Here is a 25050-nt window from a genome sequence, read left to right as displayed (position 1 = left end):
ATTTTTCGAGCTCTCTAAACGTACTCCCTGCAGAGCCGTAAAACAGATACAAATGAATGTACCACTTTCTTCTTGACTAAAGAATGCAAGGGATTACATCAGACATTGATTCTTTAGCACAAACTCATTGACATCAGTTCGAGAAGTAACATATTAAATGAGTGGGGACAATTCCTTCAGGTATCAATCTGACAGCATTTAGTTAAGGAGGGTTGCTCTCTGTGTACACACCCCGCTCCACCTGATTGGCACAGAGACCTTCGTGAAAGAAACCTTGGCACAAAGGCAGGATGTTAAACTCAAACCAGCAAACAACACCGTAGTTCCACTATCTGCCATTCAGTACAGAAACGTTCCAGAAAGAACAAATGAGAAGCCTAATATTCTTAATCTTCACAAGAAATTTTTGGTTTGAATATCATGTCATGAGGAGATTTCCGGTGACAGTCCAGCAGTGTGCAGAGAGCATGTGCCACACCTAGACCAAGATAAGCAGTCAGTCATACCTGCTGGACAGTGAGCTCCTTTAGATTGTCTTTCCTTTACATTGCACAATGGGAGCTAACAGAGTCTGGATTGCAAATCAAGTCATAGCACTAACCCACCAATGCAGCTGTAGCTCCAACCATCTCAACCGTCTAATCTAGTTAATCCTTTGTTAGATTAATACAAACAATACATAAAGTACCTCACCTCTGCTGTATAAGGCAGCTTGTTCTAGAACCAAGGAGTCAAGAACCACATTCTTGAAAGAGTCTCTCTTAATTTAGTCCCACACTCACGATCACAATAATGATATCACAATCTCTTGTGTCAGGCTACTGATTTGATTTGACAATATATTTTCAATGTTACCTCTCAAACATTACTGTCTTGGGTGTAACAACACCAACTGGAAGCTATAACCCCCAAAACACTGCCTCATTTTCTGTAATAATCAAAGCAACACTTGTCTTTCAGAGGACGGGAAACTTTTAGAGGTTACATGATAAACAATATATCTTAGTGAGGTTTAAAATATCCAATGGTCATCTGTAACATACATGAATGTTTTAAGGGTAAAACATTTTAACTCAATTCATTGGTATTTGGGATATAGCCTTTTCTATGTGTTCAGAGAAACCACATCTGGAGAGTATATTATTCATACTTTGCATTTTATCTTAGGCTAACTGAGTCTTTTTATTAGTTTTAATCACTTTAAATTGTTTATGGTAATAAAACAACTCCCCTTCAGTTTAGGGATAAATTAAAGGCAGAGACAAATAAACAATCAAAATGCAAATGGATTCATATATATAACACAACACATTTCAACTGTCATTACATTTAAAACGTAAACATGATATGACCCACTACAATTATTTAAATTAATAAAAAAAAAAAAAAAGGAAAAAGTTAAAATGTCATAGAATTCTAAAACCCCACTGCAGGTGCATCCAACATCAGGAAAATTACTTTCCAAAAAAGTCAAATATTTCAGATCATTAGACCTCAAGCCTCATTCACATCCACAGCATGGTCTCTGTGAGGAGTTGCTGATTCTACTGTTGTGTGTGTGTGTGTGTGTTAAAGGTGTGAGCGTGTATGGCTGTAAGGAATTAGGAGCTGTATTTTCTCAGTCAGCCTGCTCCTTCAAGTTAGTGTGCATCAGGATGGCTGGTTTCTATCAACAGTAATGGGTCCAAGCTTTAGTATTGCCTGTGTATATATCAACATTGTTGACAAATTGATTACGTGAATACCTCCTAAATGAGGTTACCACTACCTCTCACTTGGGGTGCACTGTAGGTTAGGCACATGTTAGATGCATTCAGATAATTGGCTGTGGTGTTCTTGGATAGGGTCAGTTGGCAAAGAGGAACTGACTGATGGGGGGAGGGGGGTGGGGTGGGGGCAGTGACTATGTTTAGGGGTCATTTAACTGGGGTTTCGAGAGAGGCTTACTGGGTTCAGCGCCACAGGAGCTGCAACCAGCAGTTTGGGGAGAGGACAGAAGTGGGTTTCCATGGGGATGCACTGAAGATCCATTGGGTCGGCACTCAGAACCTCCGAAGGGTCTACTGGAAGAGAGAGGGCGGAGCAGGAAGAGGAAACATGAAACCCTTCCACTGAGAAGGATAGAAAACAAGTGATGAGGAAAAGTTAATAACTTTGGTATAAGACAGACAGTTCAAAAGCATCAAGATTGATGAATAAATTTTGAATAAAAGTAATACAGTATTTCTCATTGCAAGTTATACACAGTATACATAAGAGAATAGAGTGAGGGTAGTGGTTGGATCTTGTGCATTTAGTGAGAAATTGAAATTCACTGATAAGAATAGAGTATTGTGAGGTGCTCTCTAGTGCCACACCGCAAATATAAAGTATACACAGATCCCAACAGTGAAGACAGAGACAGACAGAGAAGATGACACTAGATCCTAAGTGCATCAGGAACGTTTGATATGATCCAGAACTGATCTGTCACCTGTTGATAAAGTTAAAGCTCTTCTTGGATGCTGTTTTTCACTTGCTCACTTTTGTTACATTAAAAAGTGACACAAAGGAGTGAAATGTGTGAACACATACAGTATGTATGGAGATACAGCTGGGTGGACTTAACAGTAAAAGGACTATGGTCATGTCTCTGTGTGGACAGAGGTCTAAAAACCTAACGTTAAAACAAAAGAGAAAACCCAAAATGAAGGGGCAAACCTGATTGGAGGCGGCGGATTCTGCGAAAGGAACATTGGTGACTGGGGTCGAGGCCGACGAAACAGTGGAAGTGGTGGCACCGTGCATCATGGGAACTTTTATTCAGGCGAATCAGACGAGAGACAGAGAACGAGGGGATGGGTGGGGAGGGGGAGGAATAGGAGGAGGAGGGGATGTTATGGTTACCATGGCGAAATGTGGAGGAGGAGTAAATATTGAGGCAACAAGTCATGTGACATTGCTGCCGGGGTGAGGGGTTTCAACAAGAATCAAGACACATGCAAATGAAATAAGAGAAAAAGAAAATCACGTTACTATTTCTATTGGGAGAAACACCATGTTCTAAGAAATATGGAGAAATGTGTAGTTCCACAACTGAGAGTTGACAAAATATGGCATTATTCTATAGTCATACAATCAAATCAGACTAAAGCATCTGATAGTTGTATTCCAATGGAAGGAGGCATGTGTGGGGAGGGGGGAGCAAATGAGTAAGAGAAAAAGGAAGCAAAAGCTAGTTCTGTAAAATGCAGACTCACACACTCACATAGGGAAACTGACTATAATATGACACTCATTTGTCATTTTTAATCACATAATTCCTAAAATGTAATACTTAATTTTGATTAAATATTGGATTTAACAGATTGGAAATCCTGTTGCGATACTACTGTAGCTCATTATCTTTGGTGAGATATTTGATCAAAATCTCCTTCAAGTCTCACCCACTCCCCAAGTACACAAAAGAGATGATTTTATGAGTTGTTTAAATGACAGAGAAACGTCAGCATTCAAGAGCTTACTTCTACACTACCCTGCATCATGGGTTAAAAAAAACAGTGGTCGTGTTTACAGTTTTCTATCTCGAGAATGATTGAAGAATTGCTGCCCTTAACAAATCTTGAATCAGCATCATATTATCATCATACGGGTTTGGATGACAAAACACAAACACAGGGTAGGAAATGCATAAACAGCTGATGGCTCAAGCACTCACACACAGCCACACAAAACAACAAGGCACATACTGTACATTCTTTAGACTTTGCTACTTTGATATCCCTTTCTGGCTGGCAATATGAATATCAATGGACATTAATATGTGGATGTGTGTAAATATATACAGTACATCCAGAGGGGTTATATCAGATAAAAAGTGCCTAAATTGTGAGGTCCAGATTAGTCTTTGTTGTGCTGTGGACTGGCAGAGAGGAGGATTTGTGAATCCGACCATCTACACACTGTTAGAAACTAGCAGAGGCTAGAAAGGTGTGTTATGGGGGCCGGAAAGGGGGAGGGTAATAGCACATGGCCAGGGGGCCAGAGAGGGGGCTGAGCGTTCCCCTCACCAGCATATCCAGGCACTGACATGAGGCGGCTGTGGGGGTGCCTGCAGCTACTCCAGTCCCGCCTCTCCCAGCGGCCCTCCGCTGCCAGCGGGGCCGGGGGTTTCATTAGCCCTATAGGAGACAGGAGAGGGAGGGGGGTGGAGGGGGGTGGCTTACAGCAAGACCAACATGACCCAGCACTGGCCCCACACTCAAAGCTATTCTGAAATGTCTCCCTTACACACGCACATAGGCGCACCCACTCTTATCTGCTGTGCCCATATGAACAAGCATCCTCACACACACACATACACATGGACTTGCAAAAATGAACACAAACAAATAGCCATAGAATTTGTAATGAGTTAAAAAAGAAGGTCAGTAAGAGCAGTGAAGATGACAAGCAGGTGTTCTGAGGCGTACGGACAGTCAGACAGAGACAGGGTGACAGGCAGACAAAACTCCAAAGCATCTCGAGGCTGACCATTATGATGGACTCAGTACTACAGTCAGCTACCATTCACATCTTCTACAGTTCCTACCCCTAGATATGACAGACCTACAGCATCTCAATCCTCAAACAGTGATAACATATATCTGTCCTGTGGTTGCCTTCATCCCTTCCCCTTCCCTGCAGTCCGCTCATCAGAGCAGCCCTAGCACTGCCAGCTGCCCCATGCCCCAGTGAGTGAAGGAGCAGACCTACCCATGCCTCCCGAGGGCGCCATGCACAGGACTGAGCCTGCCACAGCATGCAGAAGTGAGGGGGCGGTAAGGGGGAAAGAAGGAGGGTGAGGGGAGGAAGGAGGTGGGATTGTGGGAATCGACAAGACAAAAACAACATTCAGGTTAGTGCAAGCGACAGGAACAAGGTGAGCCATGTCGAGGCTGTCACAGGTACAACACACAGCGGACGCAATATGGAGGCCTGAGGGGGTGCGCATATACACACACACGCACGCACGCGCACACACACATGACACGCAGAACAAGGGAGGAAGAGCGGTGGAGGACACGGGATGCAGATATACACTGAGAGCGCTGATGGTCTGCCTCTGATAAGCTAGTTGCTGTCGTGTGTGTGCAGTATTACTAGTCACTCTGGGAGTGTGTGCACCTGGTGGAGGAGGAGCTGGGGGAGATGGAAGCGTGGGTCACACTGGGATGTGTACATTCTCTCTATACTACAGCAGCACAAGCGTGAAGGTGCTCGCAACTTGGTAGCACCTGGAGAGGTGGCATGTGAGTGTTTGTGTGCAACAGGAAGGGGTCAGTCGAGAGGCGAGCAAATGCACAGAGCGCAGATAGGAAGAAAGAAAGAAAGAGAGAGAGAGAAAAAGAGAGTAAGAGCAGGAGGGAGATGAGAATAGTCATCTGCCCCACATTCCACACAGCACATTCACACTGCTGACAGGTCACAGGGGTAATGTTGAACATCCTCATCAAAGACTGCCCCCCCCCCCCCCCCCCCGATGCTACCCACCTTCTAATACAACAACTGTTCCATCGACATACTGTATCAACCTCCTACTAACAGACAATCATCAAACAGCATGTGCAAGTTCTAGAGAAACAAAATAATGCTAGCCATTTAATAAACCAGTTTTCATGTACATTCATGTTTCATGTTGGAGCTGGTTACCTATGTAAACCGCCCATAACTTAACCCCATAGATACCAGTGTTGACATAGTAGTAAGTAACATTAGGAGTCTGTGTGCCTGATTCCAAGGCCTACACTAAGGGCTAGTGCATCAGGGCCGGCCCAAGGCAGAAGCCAACTAAGCGGCTACTTAGGGTCCCTGTGGCAACTAGAGCCCCCCCAAGAGCACATGAAATTACAGTTTCATGTCATTTATTTATATTTTTTATAAAAATAAATCAATTCTACCAAATCAATTCTGCTTAAGGCCCCATAAAGGCTTGGGCCGACCCTGTAGTGCATGGTTGGACATAAACCAATGCCAAATGTAAATTTCCCCAGTGAGATGCTGAAATCAACTACAATGTCAAAAATGTTGGTCTTGAATTCTTCATGTGGACTCACCAGTGGGGATGAAGGCTTGCTGCTGCAGCTGCATGTTAGCCAGGGCCTGCTGGTAGTGGAACATGCTGGGGTTGAAGACAGCCGCCGCTCCGTTGCTCTTCTCCAGAGAGGGCCTCTTTGGTAGCGGTTGCATGGCCCCAGGGGGCAGGGCCTGGAGATGGGAGGGAGAGGGAGAGAGAACAGAAAGAGAAAGAACAGAAAGAGAAAGAACAGAAACAAAAAGACAAATAGTTAGTGTTACAACTATTACAATAGTGGTAGAATGACTGGTTTGATGAAGCTGCTTCATATAATAGCATTACAATACAGAACCACCCCACAAAACACAACTCCAGCATCATCTAGTCTAGTGGATGCAGTGCCAGTGGACTGATACGCTCAGGGAGTTTGAACAGCTTTGTCTGGTTCTTTTCTCCACCAGTAGAGGATGCTGCAGCATCTTAAACCAGCTACCGAGAGGCAGGCCAATCCCACTGGTCCAGCCAATAGCTAAATGGATCTGCCAAGGTTCCATTTTCTACCAAAAACCATGTTGCACCATCTATTGAATGAAGGAAAATGTGAAGGGCATTTGCATTTATGACAGGAGGATAAAAAGATAGAAAAAAAGGTGAAATGTCAAAATACCACGTCATAGAGCGGCTGCAGGTTTCGCTTCAGATGAACACAAACAGGCTGGGGCGGGGTAAGGCGGGCAGTGAGCACATGACAACAGCCAACCAATGAGGATTAAGCAAACGACACTCAGACAGCAAGGCAGTGGAGATAAGGGTGAGGTCATAGTCAGGAACAACGCATGATGGTGAAAATGTTAAGCAGCAGAGTGTAAGAAAGTAAATAACAAACAGTAGCTTCATGAGAAGGTGTTTGGCACAGCCAACATGATGAAACCATGCAATGAAAAGTAAGCTATGTCAGGAGCAGACAAAATACAAACTTACACTAGAACTGGAAGTACTGCACTAGAACACTTTTGGCTATAACCATCCATATAATGAATCTCTGAACCTGTCTTCATACTTACTTTTCATCTGCAATGCAGACAGTCTATTTACAGTGGCTCATGCAACCACCCAGGAACACACATTGCCCATTTCATATCAAGAGCACACAAAAGAACACTAGCCTCCAGTACTAAACTTAAAAGGAAGATAAACCACAGAACCTTCTGTGAAATCTCAATTGGGTAAATTCAGTTTGACAGGCTTTTTATGACTGAATCGATTCCAATTATTAAATCGTTAAAACGACTGATACAGAAATCATAGGATTTATTAGCGTTAACAGAAGGATTATGTGAGAATTGATTTCCTTATTAACCTTTACAAAAATTTCCAATATGACAAAACAGCATTAAGTCAGATGTGCTGTAATGAGATTGGTGGGGGTAAATGCTTCACGTGCCAAACACCAAAACGTCCTACAGTATTTCAAGTTTGTTTACCTTATTAAGCTTTTATTTGAACAGCCTTTTGAACACGCTTCAAAAACGCAATACGTGCCATCCCACACTACTGTGTTGTGAGTCTGCTCTGGCGAGGCTGAGGTCTGAGGCTATGGTTCTGAGGCTATGGTGTGGAAGCCAGGATGATAATGCTGAGGTGGTGGGTGTGCTGGTCTCACCATGGTGCCAGTGGCGGCGTTCTGGCTGGCTTGGTGCTGGGCAGCCTTGATCCTGGCCTGCAGGTGAGCAGGGGGGTGGAAGTACTTGCACTTGTCGCGGCTGCAGCGGCCCTTGATGTAGTCCATGCAGACGATGACCGAGTTCTCACTGCCGTCTACCATGGCTGCCTCCAGGGGATGGGCGTAGCGGCAGTCACTCTCGCCCCGCGTGCAGTTACCCCGCTGGAACTCACGACACACCTGGAGGCCCCAGAGAGGAGGAGGAGGAGGAGGGGGGGGGGGGTTGTTTTAATGTAATCCAGACACACCATGCAGACATCCAGACACACCATGCAGACATCCAGACACACCACACACACAGTGACATAATGGGTCAACATAACATCACACACCTCCAGCTTGTCTGTACGCATGTGTTTGTGTGCAGAGCTGCCGTTGCCCATGTTGGCCAGGCCGGTGGGGCTCCCTGGGACCAGCAGGGGCCCGCTGGGCAGCAGCTCAGGCATCAGGCCCATGCCTGGACCCATGTGGCTCAGATAGGGGCTGAATGCCATGCTGGGACTGGTAGCCAGGGACGGACTCACCGGGAACGTGGTCTGAGGAGGAAGGGAGGGAGACAGAGAGAAAGAGCGAGAGAGATCACTTTAGGAGCCAATGTTCTTGTTCAAAACCCGCTGTTCACAATATACTGGCAGAAACCACCATGGCTAAGTTAGTGTTAGTGGAAGCTGCTCACTATTGGCTGCAGCTGGGCCCCTGGCAGCATGAACTGCATCTGTTGGGCCAACATGGCGGCTGCTGTCTTCTGCTGGATCAGGTTGTTCCTGCCGTTGATCTCCAGCTGCGTCTTGAGGTGCGGAGGGGGGTGCAGATATTTACAGTTGTCACGCGTGCAGCGGCCCTGCAGAACGGAGGGAGAAGAGAAAAGAAGGTTGTAGAGAGAAAAAGAGAAAGAAGGGTGGGGTTCGGTTTTACTGTAGGGCAGGCAGAGTGATAAATTGCAGTGGCTCTTAGTTATTAGATCCAGGAGAGATGAACCAGTGTGACAGGGAGATGAGTAATGGGATTGGAAAGATAAATCAAGCAGGGGTTTCCTTGACAGGCAGCCAGAAAGACTATAGGACAAGCGGCCCCATCACCCCCATCTCCAAAATGAGGAATGGACAACGAACAGAGACAAATACAGGATAGTACCATCAGAAATGGAGAAGAAAATAAAAACTACTACAAAAATATAATTAAATACTCTAATGGGAGGCATATATGGTGTTTTATGAGAACTCAGAATCTAATATCAGATGATTATTTATCTAAATATGACACATTGGGAATGTCAAGCAGCTCTGAGAATACTTTTAATTGGTGCATCATTTGAAGTTCTTGTTAATTGCCATGGTGACATAGATAGACTGAATTACCCGATTCTTGTTCCAATCATTATAAAAATGTTCCTAGATATTTCAAGGATAGAAAAAAACCTTTGACTGAGAGATAACCATAGTTAAGCACAATGAGTCCACGAAAAATTGTGCAGACACAGAGATATGGCTTGTGCCAGGTTTAGCACACGAGCACAGCACCGGCTCAGAGACCCTGCTGACACAGGATAAACCCAGGGTTCAGAAAACACATGCTCCAATCTCTCTCAGACCACAGCCTGTATCAACCTCTCCTCTCCGGTCAGTTATCAGTCTAGCAAGTAAGCAGCTTTCCACAGAGCAGAGAAAACAAACATATCTGGGCATGTGACAGATTGAGGCACATGGCTTGTGACATAATGTGTAACAGTCGGAATGCGGAGGGGGGAGAGAGACCAGTGATACCTGCTTGCTAACCTATTGAGTGACCTTATTAGACCTGGAAAAGAGAGAGAGAGAGAGACAGACAGACAGACAGAGAGAGACTGGCTGTATCACACTTCCCTAAAAACAATCCACTGTATATATAATTTATATGCAAAAACATATGCATATCCTTAGCACACACCTGATGTGTCCTGACATAAGGTCCTTATGAGCTCTCACTTTTCATGGAAATGTCATTTAAATATTTATTTTTATATTCACATACTGCATTAGGGTCTACTGTCCATAAAAGCTCCCCTTTGCTCTGGTATGTGGTGTACTTCAGCATGCAGGGTCTGGCTCAGCACCAGAAGCCTCTGCCCCAGAGCTCTGCCAGGGACATCATTCCCCAAGTCCCTCTTAAATATTTTCATTTAAATTGTTGGCAGTTTTAAACCAACTTAAATCAAACTTTTTTTCATTCCACTAATTGCATTCTTCGAAATGCCCTCTAAGGCAGTGTCCTCTGCCCTGCCTGGCTGTCAGGTTCTATTTGGTAGTGTGTGAGTGTACAGTACGCGTGTGTGTGTGTGTGTGTGTGTGTGTGTGTGTGAGGTAGAAGACGTGGTGCAGGAACACTGCAGGTGAAAGCAGAGACTCTCACAGAGGAAGAGAACTGCAGTCCCCATTAAACCCCAGGGCTCCTAACAGCTGTCCCTCTGCAGAGGAGCTGTTAACCCCCTTAAACAGCCCCACCAAGCCCCACCACCCCCCTGAACCAGGCCTCTGTGCGTTTGCATGCGTATATGTACAGTATGCATGTGTGTGGGTTTATGTGCGTCTGAAACTAGTCACAGAGAGTGAAAGGATCTGAAAGGCTGAGCCAGAAGTTTCTATCCTGGTCCCGCTGCCAGAGGAGACACTCTAGCGCCAGTGATGTCACTGGACGGAGACGGCGAGGGTAATGGTGATGGATCGCGTCGCGCTGTGATGAGGACGCAGGGAGGACGCCTAGCTGCAGAAGTGCTGAGCAGCCAGTCAGCAGCAGCAGGATGCCAGCCAAGGTGGAGGCAGAGAGGTGGACAGCCGCAGTGTCTCCCACAGCAGAACCCCCACACTGCCTCCCACATACCACAGTCCAAAGCATGTCGTTAATAACATTCATTATTAGCATTATTATTGAACAGCCAGGCGCAGTCCAGTGTGTAGGCAGGCAAGCATGCGGGCGCCTCACACAAACAGAGGGTGCCAGACACCAGAGAGATGGAGGAGAGGGGAGTGGGGTTTGCGTCAGCAGCCTGTGTGTTAAGGGATGTGTGAGTAATTAGAAGACAGGTCTCGTGAGCCAGTTTGGTAAACCAACCTCAATACTGAGGAGCAGTAGAACACTCTAAGGACACTAAGAATAACACACCTAATGATGTCTCTGGTACATGGTCTGCTGTACATAGCTTGGCAGACGATCATACTCCAACGGGGTGTGCCACACATTACTATTATCCGCATTGAGAACAGGACATGAACAGAAAACCGTGGGGGGGGGGGGGGGGGAAGTGAAAAACAAAAGAGAGAGGGAGAGGCAAATGAAAAGTCATGTCAAGTAGAATCTATTGGGTCAGGAATCTCCTCCTTGTAACCATGGCAACATGCTAAGCAACAGAGAGGAAGTCCCTTCTAGTACAGTAGTCTCTATGCTGTGCATGCAGAGAGAAGAGAGAGGTTTAAAGTAAAAGACAGAGGAGAGAGAGGTTGAGAGAGTACAAGAGGGAGAAAGACAAAGCTGGAGAAGGACAGAGATTTTGATTCACCAATACAAGGTGGAACAGCAAACTGATCTGCATTATAAAAGCACCATGCTTTGCATTTGTGACAAATACTGCACACGGCCATCTGACTAATAATAACTACCTCCTCTAGACAGGCAAATATTCCCTGCATGGTTTCTTTGTGTTCGGTGCAGAATCTCACCCTGCCCTGCTGTACAAGATCCTCTGCATGCTAGACAATTACATCATCCAAAAGAGCCCTCTCTCTCTCTCTCTCTCCAGAGTTTATGAACAAAGTGGGTCTGGGGGCAAATGTGGCTGCACCTATCATCCTTTTAAACAACGCCAGCACTCCGGTTATTAAGGTAAAGGACCTCCATGCTTTCCTGCTGCCCTTCCCCCAGCAGGTCACCAGACAGACAGACAGACCGACCAGGGCAGACAGAGAGAGACAGAAGGGCGGGCAGACAGACAGATTAGGTGAGTTAGGTGAGAGACACAGACAGAGAGACAGACAGAGACAGACAGACAGACAGACAGACAGAGGCAGACAGACAGAAACAGACAGACAGACAGAAACAGACAGACAGACAGACAGACAGACAGACAGAGACAGACAGAGGCAGACAGACAGACAGAGGGACAGGGTGGCTGGAAGAGCAGCAGAAGGAACAGCATTGCACAAGATGTGCCAGATATGTGGGGACAGTGAAGTGGCCATTAGGAGATAAATCCATAAATTAGCAAGAAGGGGAGGATGGGAGTAAAGGAGCAAAGGAAAGGCGGAATGAGCTGCTACAGGGCTTCCTTCTTCTTACTCAACCTGTATACGTGACAGTTGCAATGAACTATTAATCAATGTGACATTGAGGATAAACATAGAAGGAGAAAACATGCGTGGATGGAGTGTGGACAAATTGTGTTTGAGGACAGTGTGTGGACAGAGTGTGTGTGTGTGTGTGTGTAGGTGTGTGTGTGTGTGTGTGTGTGTGTGTGTGTGAGTGGGTGTGTGTGTGTTGGTGTGTGTAGGTGTGAGAAAGCACGGCTGGCTCCTGATCAAAAGCGAGCCGTGATGACCTTCAGTTGTTTGTAACTTTCTCAAAGCGCCAGCACTGTGTGACCCTGAGTCCCCTGACAGCCCGACAGGGCCTTCAACACAAGAGTCCCTCCAACACAGAGCAGCTCCCATCTACCACACGTCAATATAACCCACACACAGCCAGGCTGTTGCTCTGTGCTAAAAACAGCAGTGCCACTCACAAAGATCAAACCAAACTATCCAATGGGTGGGCACTCCTGCGCTGTTGCTAGGCCCCTCTCTCTCTCTCCCTCTCTTGTTCTCTCTTTCGACATCTCCCCCTCTGCTCTGCTCTGGAGGACATAACACAGAAAAATGGCTGAATAATAAATTCTAACTCAATAAACGGGGAGACAGCAGCTGCACTCAGACAGAGAGCGCCTTGTCTGGCCTTCTCTTTTTCACTGCAGGGATGCTGGTCAGAAACAAACACAGTCACACACATTTATACACACACACACACACACACACACACACACAGGCACATACACAGACAGCTCGAACACGACTCCAAAATGTCAACACAGTTCCAACTACTCTGACATACAGCAACATCATCACTACTGCATTGGATGGTGTATCTGAGTCACCCTCTGCACAGTGACAGTCTGACTTGCTGTGGAGGTGAGATGTATGGGGGGGGGGGGAGACAGGAAGCAGCTGCACTGTCTGGGTCTGAGTGACTGGGCCACATCAGCAGCACAGGGACAGCTAGTCAGCAAAATGGCTTTAGAGGACAGGAGGATGAACGGACGAGGATGACACGCAGGCCCGGGAGGGGCAGTATTTCAAGATGTCGCTAGGTTCGGAATACTTCCAAAACCTTGAAAGCCTCTGCCCACTCAGGCAGGTCGCATGCGTACTTGTGTGTGTGTGTGTGATTGTATTTGTTTGACCCGTTATCAATGAGTGTGCGTGTGTGAACGTGTGTTGCCTGCGAGGTCGTTACCTTGAGTGAGTCGAAGCAGGCGATGACTCGGCCATTCTCCACGTGGCAGCTGCGGGAAGGGTGGGCAAACTTGCACTCGGCATCCGACCGCGAGCAGGTGCCTCTCTGGAACTCCCGACACACCTCCAGGGTCAGCCATTTAGTGTCCCGCCCCATGGCCATACTAACCGCCATCACGGCCTCTCACGGCCTCTCACACACACAGATGGCAGACGTGTGGTGCGAAGAGCAAAGTGAAGAAAAAATAAGACTGTGTACACAAGGGCAAGTGATGGAACACTCAAATGTACGGACAAAAACTCCTTGGCAAGAGAGTAAAAATCAAGTTATCCCGGGCACAACTCAAAAGCAGGTCCTTTTGGGTTTTTAGATGAGTAGGACTCGTCTCGATTCTTCCAGGGCCAGTCCAGGTGAGAGATCTATGGGTTTCAGGTTGAGATAACAGGCCTAGGTAGTGAGCAGAGGCCAGCTCTGTCTCATCACAAGAGAGGGCTCCTCAGTGTGGCATTCTGGGAAACGTAGTTTGGACAGGCGTTGTCCTACAAGGAGGCATTCAGATGACGTCTTCTTGTACCCTCTGTGTCCTGATGAGTCTGTCACCGTCAGTTTCAATATCTTTCTCCCCTCAGGCCACTCCCTATAATCGACTGTGTCTTTACACACCCAAATCACCTCAGATATCCACAGTCTCTCACAGTCATACTCACGTCCGCACGGTGAGTTTCGCGATGCACTCGGGACTGGAGCGATAAGTACGGCTGATTCAGGTCGTTAGGGAAACGGAAAGATAGAAAGAACACACAGCCTTATCGACCAGTGTCCTTGTATTGATGAGCCGAGGTGGCGGGTGGGGAGGAGGGGGGGGGAGGGGGTTGCAGATCAGCAGGAGGACGGATGACTCTCTGGCTGTCAGGGTGAAATATATCCTCGTTCAAGGCCAAACACACACAGCGCTCCTCTCTCACCTACCCTGGACGGCTCAGAGGAGGGCTCCCACGCAGCGCCAGGCGGACAGCGACAGCAACACAGCAGCAGCCGAACACTTACGCAGCCAAGCACTGGACTTGCAGCCAGCCACTCACAGTAGGCACTTTGGAGTTCCGCTTCCTCCTCTTATTTCAGTCTCTTTCTCATCCCTCCCTCTCCGCGTTCCTTCCTGGTCCTCTCCTCCTGTCGTTTATCCTTCCGTCATCCTCCTCTTCCCTGTCCTCGTGGTGTGTCTGCCCTTGCCGTAATAACCTGTCTGTGAGGCGAACATAAAAAAAGACAGATTATCAGAAAGCCGTTGGCAAGTAGCTGGCTGAAGAAAAACCGGAAGATAAACATCCAATGTTAAAAAAGCAACGTCAGGAAAATTCGGGAAGTAGAATCGTTAGTATCAAGCCTACTTTGTCAACAAGTAAACTCAGTAAAAAAAGGAGGTTAGAGGTTGGTGGAGCATGAAGCAAAAAAGTGAGACAGAAGTCAGACAGAGAGAGAGAATGGAAAGGGAGAGAAAAACAGAGGTAGAGTAGCGCAGCGGACAGAAGGGAGGCAGCAATGCACAGGAAAGGGCAAGCTATGTCTTGATTAAGAGATAGAGAGAGAGAGTAAGGGAGGGATGGAGAGAAAGAGAGGGAGGGAGGGACGGAGATAAAGAGAGGGAGGGACAGAGAGAAAGAGGGAGGGAGAGAAAAAGGGGGAAGGGGAAAGAGGCGTCACCTGGCAAAGCCAATTGACAAACTTGACATGAATCATGCTGTGTATGTATGCTGAAATACAGTGTCCTTGAACTGGCACAAGCTGGCACTGGCGATCACCAGCAGTCTCTTGCAGACAGTTTTGAATACGAGGGAAAAAAAAAGGAGTGACAAGGAAAAAAGGATAGAGAGGGCATTTCTCCACAGCTGCAGCTGCTGTGCACAGTGCAGGGCCACAGCCAATCAGGAAGCGCTTTGCAGCGAGGCAGGGTGCGTTTTCGAACCAATGAGGGAACGCTTCCACACAGAGCCCTTCCTTCCTTTCCTCCCTCCCTCCACCACCCGTCCTTGTTCCCTCCCTCTCTCTTTCCTCCCGCAGTCTGTCATGGCTGAGCCTCATGCCCAGATTCAAACAAGAGAATAAAATGGTCTGACTTTTAACTCTATCTCGGAAGTGTGTACAAACCTGTGTCTTGTTCAAACAGCAAGCCTCTCTGCAGTGCGGGTAGACAGATGAGCAAGATAAGAGTTTTACTGTACTGTCCACAGCTAGGTGTGGTGTGGTCGGGTGCGTACAGCACTAGAATACGGTAGTGGCCGTTAACAGTCAATGATGACGTGAAAGACAGCCACTGATGATACGTTTTAGTAGAGCCATATCACATATCACATGAAAAAGGGGTACGGGTCTGAAAGAGAGCCCAAGGGAGAGAAAACATGAGGTCCTGAATGTTTATTCATTCATTGAGTGAATAGGCAAAAGTGAAGCGAGAGAGGGGGGCGAGAGAGGGACAGAGAGAGAAAGACAGAGAGGAAAAGAGAGAGGGAAAGAGGGAGAAGAAAGGAAATGAGGTATAGACGGGATGGGAGAAGATTCTATCTATTCCCGTGTCTCATAGCGACAGACACAGACGGGAGGAGCCGTGGGGGGTGTGAGTGTGATGATGTGCGTGAGAGAGAGAGTCTGCAGACAACCAGCCAGGAGGACTGCGGTGGAGAAAGGGAGAAAGAGAGAGAGAGATGTGGGGGTGGGGAGAGGTGGGGAATTGAATTAATACACCCACCTTCAGACTCAAGAACAAAGGCACACACTTGCATAAAAAAAGGGATGAGAGATGAGAGTGTAGGATTGCTTGCTTAAGCAAGGCTGGTCCCTCCCTCCTCCTCTCCCTCCCCCTCCTCCTCCTCTTCCTCTCCCTCCTCGTCCTCTTCTTCCTCTCATCCTACCTACAGATCGATGAAGAGTTTCCTCAGGGGGGCACGCTGTGTTCCTGCAGGCAGACCCAGGTCAGCGCCATAAGCCCCCGCTAACCCACACCTCCGAGCCCCGCTCAGCACTCTGCAGAGCTGCTGCCAGCATCATCATCAAACCCCTCTCCACCTCACAGGAGCACCCCCACTGCACCCCCACTACACCCACACTGACCCCGGGTCTCCCCCTCCAACCCAGTTCCACGAACACTGGTGGGTAGTTAACGCGGCCGACACAGGTTTTCCCCTTGATCCATGATGGCGCTCAGGATCCATACTGCTTCCTGCATGACGCCCCCGTCCCCTCTTCTTAACAGACAGAACCATGTGACCTTTCAGGAGCCGACATATTCATTAACAAAGCCTCCTCTTCATTGTAGTTAACATCACGTTTTTTGCATACGTATTGAGCACCTCTGGAACTTCTTTATATGATATACTTCAATTTTGTTTCTGAAGCACTTTAGCTGGTGTATGACAGCTGTGACAAATAAAAATAGAGAAACCCTGTCATCACACCTATTAGTATTCATCCCATTCTCTCGACAACCAACATTAGTAGAACAGCAGTAACCAACATTAGACGTAACAGTTGTAACCAATATCAAACATTGATTCAACTAGCCAGTGCAGGCTGTAACAGATGTGTCAGACAGTCAAAACATTTAAAAGCCACACTGGCCCATTCATGTCCCAAATGCATACATGTCAACCCTTTGTTACGTGTGATAGGTTTATCTGTAATAATATGACACTCTCAGATAAGGTGAAGATGTGCAAATAGAAGTACTGGCAGATTTTACGGAAAGTAAACTGACCTCAAATAAACGGCACATGCCTGGTAGGCTAGCACGTCTGATCATTCTCTTAGCACACCATGGGGCTGGTGTTTGAATAATTGAACAGACGTTCATAAGCAATATATCCGAGCAATAACCATCTGCATATATTCTCAGGCGCAACACTATGGTATGGAAGTGCCGTAAAGACTGTACATGAGCATAGGAGTGGCTCTGTGTTCACGATGCTGCAGAGGAAGGACACTAAGGTGAGGAATGGAGCGTAGGAGAGGTCAGAGGAAGGACACTAAGGTGAGGAATGGAGCGTAGGAGAGGTCAGAGGAAGGACACTAAGGTGAGGAATGGAGCGTAGGAGAGGTCAGAGGAAGGACACTAAGGTGAGGAATGGAGCGTAGGAGAGGTCAGAGGAAGGACACTAAGGTGAGGAATGGAGCGTAGGAGAGGTCAGAGGAAGGACACTAAGGTGAGGAATGGAGCGTAGGAGAGGTCAGAGGAAGGAGGGGTCAGGAGAAGAAGGAAAGGAGAAGAGACAAACAGATGATGAGATGAGAGTGAAGTAAGAGAAGGGTCCTGTAACTATTGCTGTATGTTTGTAAATATCTAGATAGCAGAGAGAGAGAACGAGCGAGAAGGAGAAAATGGGGGAGTGAAGGTCAGCAAGGCTGTTCCGCATACAATCTCCCACACCCCCCCCCCCACACACACACTTACAGTTGCTGTAACAGTGTTCTTAAGATGTTTTATGAAAGATGTTTTATGAAACATCATTTTTGGATTTAATGAAACAAACATGAAAGTGAGCCTGGTTCGGTAAGGTTACACATGGAACAGTAATCTTTCAGGGTAAAAATTTAAATTTAAAAAGCTATAAAAAGGCTTTTCCTGATACCTGATATCTCAAGTTTTTGGCAGCAGCGTTTATTTTTTGTATAAACATTAACCTGACAAACACTTTGCATCAGTCTCAACTCCAGAGCAAAACCAACACACACGTACACAAGTAGTTGCTGTAAGACAGGTGACCTTTGAACCTGCAAAAGTTCCATGAAACAAATCAATAGGTCGATAAAAAAAAAACATCAATAGTTGGAGAAGGGAAAAACGATTGATGACACCACCACCTGGCCTAGCCTATAGACAGATTCTCTATGAAACATGAGCATTGACTGGCCGAGTGGTGAGGAGAGTATGGTAGAGTAAATAGGGCAGCATGCTGCTGCTGCATTCCCTCCCCATGTCTGCAGTGAAGGGGTGGGGGGTGGGGGGCTCCAGGATCGGAGCAGGTAGAGGTCAGGGTGGAGGTGGGAGCTGGGGTTGGGGGAAGAGAGGCTGCCGGAATGCCGGCTTCTGCCTTGGGCTCCAGCCTTCAGCGCATTGCGTCCCTCATCAAAGATAGAGCGGCACTCCATGACAGTATAACCTTCACACCAGAGAGCTGAGGTAGGCAGGTATAGCTAGCAGGAATGCCACCATTACAGAGCATATTTAACTGTCTGCATGAAAAATAAAAGGACTATGTTGCCATTGTAAAGTAAAAAACAAAACATAAAAAATACTAACAGGACAGAAAGAATAACCTTGCTAAAAAACACAAGGAGTGAAAAAGCGATATCAGCAGCCAATCCAAGCTGTGGAATTCTCCGTTTTTAAAATGTTTGTCAGTTAGTCTCCCTTGCATTGCTCTCTTCCTCGAGTGGAAGGAGGCACAGCTGACACCAAGTAACACACAGCTAAGTGAAAAACATGTTCACCCAACTGGAAAGGGGCGGAATCATGAAAAGTATGATCTTTTTTTTTTTGAACATTTTCCTGAAAGGATGATAAGATCTGAAAATTACACTTTTGGGCTTAGGTCCAAAAGGAAAGATCAGGTGGTTGCGTAGAGAGAAAAAGATGTAAGAGAAGACAAGGGGAGCTATGAGGCACTATGAGATTTAAAGCCCACTGCTAGAGGGAGAGAGCAAAGTAATTAGGTTAAGTATCCATTATCTCCTCAGCTTGTTAAAGCACCACAGCACCCATTCACAAAAACAGACAAATACACCATTATACATATTCTCCTCTGACACACCCATTCAATATGTAAATCCATAAATGATTAACAGGGGATAAGAACAATTTGCTGTGCCTCATAGATTGAGGCGTGTACCCTATATGCCACATTGGAATGAAATCAATCAACAACACAACAAATCAAAACACCAATGCCTCAACAAGCCTAAACTCTACATGGAATATTAGGGATCAATAGATTTTTGCTAGTAAAAAAATACAAGTGGTCTTACCTAAACCCCTTTCTTAAGACCCATTGTCAGATAATGGATATTTTGTGCCGGTGAACTGAGTGAGCATAAGCAGATATTATGGTTAAATCAATATCATATAGCAAGCATAACATTTGGTGATTTGTTAATGCAGCTGCTTTATCAGTGTAATGTTTTATTTGCACCATAAAACACACATCATCTAGGGCAGCCCAGGCCTTCTTGTGTGGGGGGAAATGAGGACAAGAGGTTGTGTGTGTGTCAGTTATCAGTGTTTATACGGAGTAAAACAAAGCTAGCTAGACAGGTGCAGAGTCCACAGATCCATGGTGAGGGTGAAAGCAAGGGAGAGAAAGTGTATTTGTGTGTGTGGGGGGTGAGTGAGAGAGAGTGAGAGCACATAAACTAGTCTAGACTCGCCATGCTGTTAAATGAGGCAAGACAATGGCATGGACTCACCAACACAAAAACTGAGCACTATGTGTTTAAATGCAAGGATATGGTGCATAGGAGAATAAGCCTATGTGAGTTTGGCGTAGATCTCAAATGTCCTGTTATATCAATGTGTAAATCTGACCAAACAAATGAGGGAATAACACTTGACTGAGTGGAATGTAACTTTGCTGATACAAGTGACCTTATTTAACCCTGGCCCACTGAAAAAAAGGAAACTCACTTTCATATTCAAATACTTTACTTTTGTGTGGGCTAATCACTCAATCACACTAAGAAAGAAAAAAACATTATTAGGCCCATGATGTAATTAAATGCCTTTAATTTCATATCCTGAGAATAAGACAAGTAAAAGCCTAGACAGGAATGTCTACACCGAAAGGCTATTAGGCCTAGCCGTTTTTATGCAGATAAAAAAAGATCTAGTATACTAAAGAGATGGTATCCTTGCTAACGAAGGCATTGGTATTACAGTCCACACAGTCGGTCAACTACAGAGGTTTAGGCTACTTACTGAAATTAAGCCTTTAATAAAAAAGGAACACAGGAGGATTATATTAATCCAGCGCTGCTGCACATGTGCCATAAAAGTGCGCCTTTTGTAAAAGACAATGACAAAAATCTAATGTCTTCCGTATTCATCTTTGATTAGACCAACTGGAAATCGGATGATCAAGGACTGGCTGCCATTAAAGTAGCTCTAGTCGTCAGTATAACTGCTATTGGGTTTGACTAAAATGAACGTTATGACAGCAGGTGTGAAATGACGCTCGTTTGATTTTCATGCGGCTATTGGTGTGGTGTGGCTAAGCTACCCAGCAACAGGCAAATCCAGCTCAGAGATGAGAACGATTGTCTGCCCTACGTTTCCCATTACTTTAGACGTTTACTGTAATTACAGTTCCAAATGAACACTTTTTGGGCATGCAATGTGCTGCATCTACTGTGTGCAATATGAAATAAAGCACGAGGCTAGGTGAAAGTCAAATGCGACAGACGTGTGCTTACCTGTGATGTGAACAGCTAAAGCCAAATCCACACCGTTCTTCGGTCCAAAATCTTCTTATCACAGTCTACGTACTAAATTATACATGTGACAGCCAAGGTAGCCTACAAATGTCGCCTAATAATTGGCAAAGACGTCGTTCTTCGCTGAAAGACGACAGTAGAACAGAGAGGCAAGCCAGTGTCAAAATATGTGCATGGGTTGAAAAATGAGGAAACGAACCCACATTTATGAAGCGCGCGAAGTGAAATGTCCCAACTTGCTACATGCCTAAATAAAAAGCAGTCAAGAAGGCGAGGTAAAATCGAGGGAGGGAAGGCGAAAGGGAGGAGTTGAAAAGTGTTGTTCGTCTGCGTCTCTTGGGTGGTATTACGCATTGCCGTCTATTGCCTCCATTTTATGGGAATCCCATGCCCTCTGTATCAACCAAGGGAGAGCGCCCAACAGACTAACTACCATTTCAGAGATTTAAATACTGGCTACGGGCTTTGTCCCGGGCAGGAGGATGCTATCTGTGCCAGACATACTTGAGTCACACCATGACAGCGTCTTAGGGTAACATCTTCGAAGACAACATATATCAGTGTCCCAATAACTTGTCTAATGCAGAAAACATCCTCATTATAATTATTCTAAATTAGCTGAGATTCATGATTACAATGACAGGCCTACACATTTGTTGGACAAAACTGACACCTTACCAGAATGCCGTCCTGCTGTGCAGCTACTGGACTGGTGAAATGATTTATATTACATTTATACTCAAAACTATATATTGTACCTTGTAAATCCTTAGAGTAGACAAAAGTAGAAAAAATGTACAGTAATAACTAAATCCAGCATCGTAGGTCGTGACATGACTGTGGCACCACCTGCTGGAGCACATGGCAAGTAAGGTGCTGCTATGTCAAGAGGGCGGGTTTAAAGTTAAACAGTTCTTCCATCAGGTCTGGAAGTGCCCAGAATTACGACACTTCAATGCAATACATCACTATAGTTAATAAACCAATTATAAGCCATGTGTGCACACTCAACAGAGGCTTGTTTGTTGTTGTAGTGCTACACAAACTTAGACACTGACTTAATCACCATTGATTATCTTTGACCATTAAAAGTAACAGGACACAAGTTTATGTTTATTTTCATGAAAAGGACACAATGAGTATGTAAGAAATGGATAACAGTAACAAAATATGCAACATGTTGAGGTAAACAGGTTAATTAAGATTTTTAAAATTAGATTATTTCTCTCTGAACCATTGCTTCAAGCCTTTTTCTTGGAACATACATGTAATGTCACATATCTGAAAGCTTTGTAGCAATTCTGAATTAATTAACATAATTTACATCCTCTTTCACATGTACAGATATACACAAGATTGGCATGTATCTCGCCCCCTCCCCCCACAACATTTGGAATACTGTTCAGTGCAAGGGGTGTAATTAAACAAACATTGGAGAAGGCTTGGGTGATTGTGGTCTGCATTGGATTGGCAAGGACTACTCCTTGGTTTACTTCATAAAAAATGTACTGAACACTAAAATGTGTTAAAATACACAATTACAATCGAGAACTAGTACAGTATAAACATACATTAGTATTTCATTGGCCACAAATGAACTAAAAGATCTGGTTGTTTGTTAAAAGATGCATGCACGGTTACCATTTGAATCCGGTTGGATGAAGGCAAACCTGGCAAACTCAGCAAAGTTAAACCCCAGTCTCTCCAGCTTGGTCCCATCACTACCACTGTTCTACATTGTCCAGGTAGTCTTCCATGGTGCTGTTCTCCTCCATGTCCCACCAGTCTGGCAGCTGCACCTCAGTGTCCACCTCCCCTCCATCAGCCCCTGCCTTGTGTCTAACGTCAGGGGTGGTTAAAAAGGGGCTCTGGCCGAGCCGGGCCTCAGACCACCCGGGTCTCTCGCTGGGCGTCTCCGGCCTCCCCCGCCTGGTTGCCAGCTTCCCTCTGAGCCGCCTCCTTTCCTGCTGCCTCCTCTCCCTGGCCTGCCTGCGCTCCTGCTGCCTGGCTACCTGGAAGCGCTGGAGGAAGAGGTCACGGGCGTACTCGTACAGCTCCACGTCCCACTGGTTCAGCTGGCGGATGCGGCGCTGCGTCTCAGTGGGAACCTCCATGCTGGCGGCCCTCGTGCCGTTCAGCTGGGTGAAAGGCGCTATGAACGCCAGGCGGAACGTACGCTCAAACAGGTACTGGGTCTTGCGCTGGTACTCGGTCAGCCCGAAGAAGGCCATGTCCAGCAGGTTTCGTTTGGCGCTCCGCAGCAGCACCGCCCACCTTTCGTCCTCGTTCATGGCCGAGACATTGTAGCAGCCCACCAGGCTGAGGTCGGCCAGCATGCGTGTCTGCCGGTTGCTGGCCAGATTATAGGGACAGTCCATGAACTCCTGTAGGGAGCAGCCGGACCAGTCGTCCCCAGAGTAGCAGCTGGGCAGCTCGGTGTGTGTGGGCGCATGGCCGTCACACCGGTGCAGAGAAGCTTTCCAGGTGGCTCCACGCTGCACATGACGCCACTCGCTCAGGTAGCGCCACACCGGGTCCCGCAGGATGGTGATATAGTAGTAGTTCCTACTGGAGGAGAAGAAAGGTAAGACACGTGTTTTAAGGTGTACCACACAAGCTTTTTCACTCAGTAGAGACACCAAGTGATATTCCTCTTGGTGGTCAATTTAAGAAGGGAAGAGATGTTGAGATCCACACAAGTGCTCTGTGGAGCAAGAAGGAAGAGTGTAACACAACAGAGGGGCTTGATATTAATGTACTGTATCCAACCCCATAAAGCTAAGAGGCATCATGCAAACCATCTTCATTCAAACAAATGTATATCCTGAAGATTTGTATTCTTCATTAGCATTACCTTGTCTTTTTTAAGGACACTATCTAGGCATAGTGCTACCATGTTGCTCACCTGGGAACAGATGGTGTCTTGGAAGGCTCACGGGTGTCCATACGGTAGGGAACGCAATTAGTCAACTCTGTCCAATCCGCATGAAGACCACAGCTCCAGCCGGTGGAGAACCGTGAGAAAAGCCATGTTTCCTTTTTACCTGGACGGTAACACGTGCATTTCTTTTGGCCAGCATGACACTCACAAGGCCTCTCTAGTTGAATGTTACGCACCAAGTGACGTCCAAACGTTGTACCCCCAGTCTTTTGGATGTGAAGAAACACTATGACATCGTCACCTTTAATGTTAAAATCCACTGCACGGTTAAGGTCAGCAATAGTGAAATTAAACCTGGGAACAAAACGTGCCAGGGCACCATCCTCGGCTACGTAGGGGTCCTTGACTCCGGGTCCATTTCCAATTCCGTGTTCTTCTGTCTGGGATCGAACGGTATTGTCCCCGGACTTTGAGAACAATGACCCTAGGTGCAACAGCTGACAGTCGGAGGTAGGGCAAACATACTGAAGCACTATCACACCAAAGAGGAACACCATCAATAGGGCAATTATGAGGCGGTGGTTGTTGGTGGACTTTTCATCCATCTTCCAGGAAGTAACATATACACATAACTGGCAGTCGTATTCCCAGCTTTCGCTTAGGGGGAAACACTGCTTATATCTGTTCTAGCTAGCACCAGTTAGCTAGCTATCTAAGTAACAAAACAATGCACGCCATTGCTAGCTAGTAAGCTAGCTAACGTTGGCTATCGTATTGTCGGCTGGCTCAAGTCCAAATAAACAATGGAGGTACCAGCCTTATCGCATTTGTTTTTCGAGACTCGTTCTGTCCGGCAGGCGATTTGTATGGATTCATATATTAAGCTATCCAGCTTTAAACATTTTGTGTGTACCTAGTTAACTCCAGCTGGCATCAGGTTTCCCTCATCTGCTCCCGTCCGATCTCTAACCTTTCCTCCCATCAGTCCCTGCGTTGGCTGCCTTGATTCCCAGATAATGACGTCACATACATAGGCGGGGGCGCGAGGCTCCGACTGCCTACGCATTTTTAACAACTTGTTGTAGGTTTGAGTTTTGAAAGATTTATACATACAATATTTATATACTATAATGTTATAAAGTTGGCATAAATGTCAAAGATTTGTATAAGGTGATTACATAGTGACTTGTAAGACGTTATATGGAAGCCGAAATAGCTCAGTTGGGAGAGCGTTAGACTGAAGATCTAAAGGTCCCTGGTTCGATCCCGGGTTTCGGCATTTTGACATAGCTGTAATATAACAATACACTAAAAATTAAGCTCTTAAACATTTATGAAAAGGTCATGTAAATAAAACATTCGTCTAGCCTTACTGCACTTCGTAATAAGAATGATATGTAGCAAAATGAGTTGTGTGAC

The 25050-nt window shown here is 46.1% G+C and overlaps 2 protein-coding genes and 1 non-coding gene across 11 annotated transcripts; 1 reads left to right on the top strand and 2 right to left on the bottom strand.

Moving 5' to 3' along the window:
- Positions 1-1954: 1954 nt before the first annotated feature.
- On the bottom strand, positions 1955-21164 carry mbnl3 (muscleblind-like splicing regulator 3). 8 transcript variants are annotated; one of them, XM_047041290.1, is made up of 11 exons: positions 20730-21163; positions 19290-19344; positions 13275-14517; positions 8434-8598; positions 8090-8293; positions 7698-7937; positions 6075-6225; positions 4735-4770; positions 4050-4160; positions 2701-2795; positions 1971-2111 (listed from the first exon to the last, which is right to left on the bottom strand). In XM_047041290.1, exons 3-11 carry the CDS (start codon positions 13446-13448, stop codon positions 2061-2063), a joined length of 1227 nt encoding a protein of 408 aa, XP_046897246.1. In that variant the 5' UTR covers positions 13449-14517; positions 19290-19344; positions 20730-21163; the 3' UTR covers positions 1971-2060. The 8 variants fall into 8 exon arrangements, with proteins under 8 accessions (XP_046904685.1, XP_046897246.1, XP_046889316.1 ...); XM_047048729.1 differs by lacking the exon at positions 19290-19344 and having other exon boundaries at positions 1955-2060; positions 20730-21164; XM_047033360.1 differs by lacking the exon at positions 19290-19344.
- A 678-nt stretch (positions 21165-21842) lies between these two features.
- On the bottom strand, positions 21843-24637 carry hs6st2 (heparan sulfate 6-O-sulfotransferase 2). 2 transcript variants are annotated; one of them, XM_047018836.1, is made up of 2 exons: positions 23656-24637; positions 21843-23318 (listed from the first exon to the last, which is right to left on the bottom strand). In XM_047018836.1, exons 1-2 carry the CDS (start codon positions 24234-24236, stop codon positions 22472-22474), a joined length of 1428 nt encoding a protein of 475 aa, XP_046874792.1. In that variant the 5' UTR covers positions 24237-24637; the 3' UTR covers positions 21843-22471. The 2 variants fall into 2 exon arrangements, with proteins under 2 accessions (XP_046874792.1, XP_046874800.1); XM_047018844.1 differs by having other exon boundaries at positions 21843-23315.
- Positions 24638-24837: 200 nt separating this feature from the next.
- On the top strand, positions 24838-24910 carry trnaf-gaa. The gene has a single exon. It is a non-coding gene; the product is annotated as a tRNA-Phe (tRNA).
- Positions 24911-25050: the final 140 nt, after the last annotated feature.

The sequence above is a fragment of the Hypomesus transpacificus genome, chromosome 1, assembly GCF_021917145.1.
Source record: "Hypomesus transpacificus isolate Combined female chromosome 1, fHypTra1, whole genome shotgun sequence".
Lineage (NCBI taxonomy): Eukaryota > Metazoa > Chordata > Actinopteri > Osmeriformes > Osmeridae > Hypomesus > Hypomesus transpacificus.
This window is presented reverse-complemented; position numbering and strand designations above follow the sequence as displayed.

Bases quoted from the DNA above. Each gene is read 5' to 3' on its own strand.
- mbnl3 (XM_047041290.1), bottom strand. From the start codon at position 13,448: ATGGCGGTTAGTATGGCCATGGGGCGGGACACTAAATGGCTGACCCTG. The intron at 7,938-8,089 runs GTGTGTGATGTT...TGGGGCCTCCAG, and splicing joins TGCGTACAGACAAGCTGGAG to GTGTGTCGTGAGTTCCAGCG. The intron at 4,161-4,734 runs GTAGGTCTGCTC...TGTCTCCTATAG, and splicing joins GGCGCCCTCGGGAGGCATGG to GGCTAATGAAACCCCCGGCC.
- hs6st2 (XM_047018836.1), bottom strand. From the start codon at position 24,236: ATGGATGAAAAGTCCACCAACAACCACCGCCTCATAATTGCCCTATTG. The intron at 23,319-23,655 runs GTGAGCAACATG...CTTCTCCTCCAG, and splicing joins AAGACACCATCTGTTCCCAG to TAGGAACTACTACTATATCA.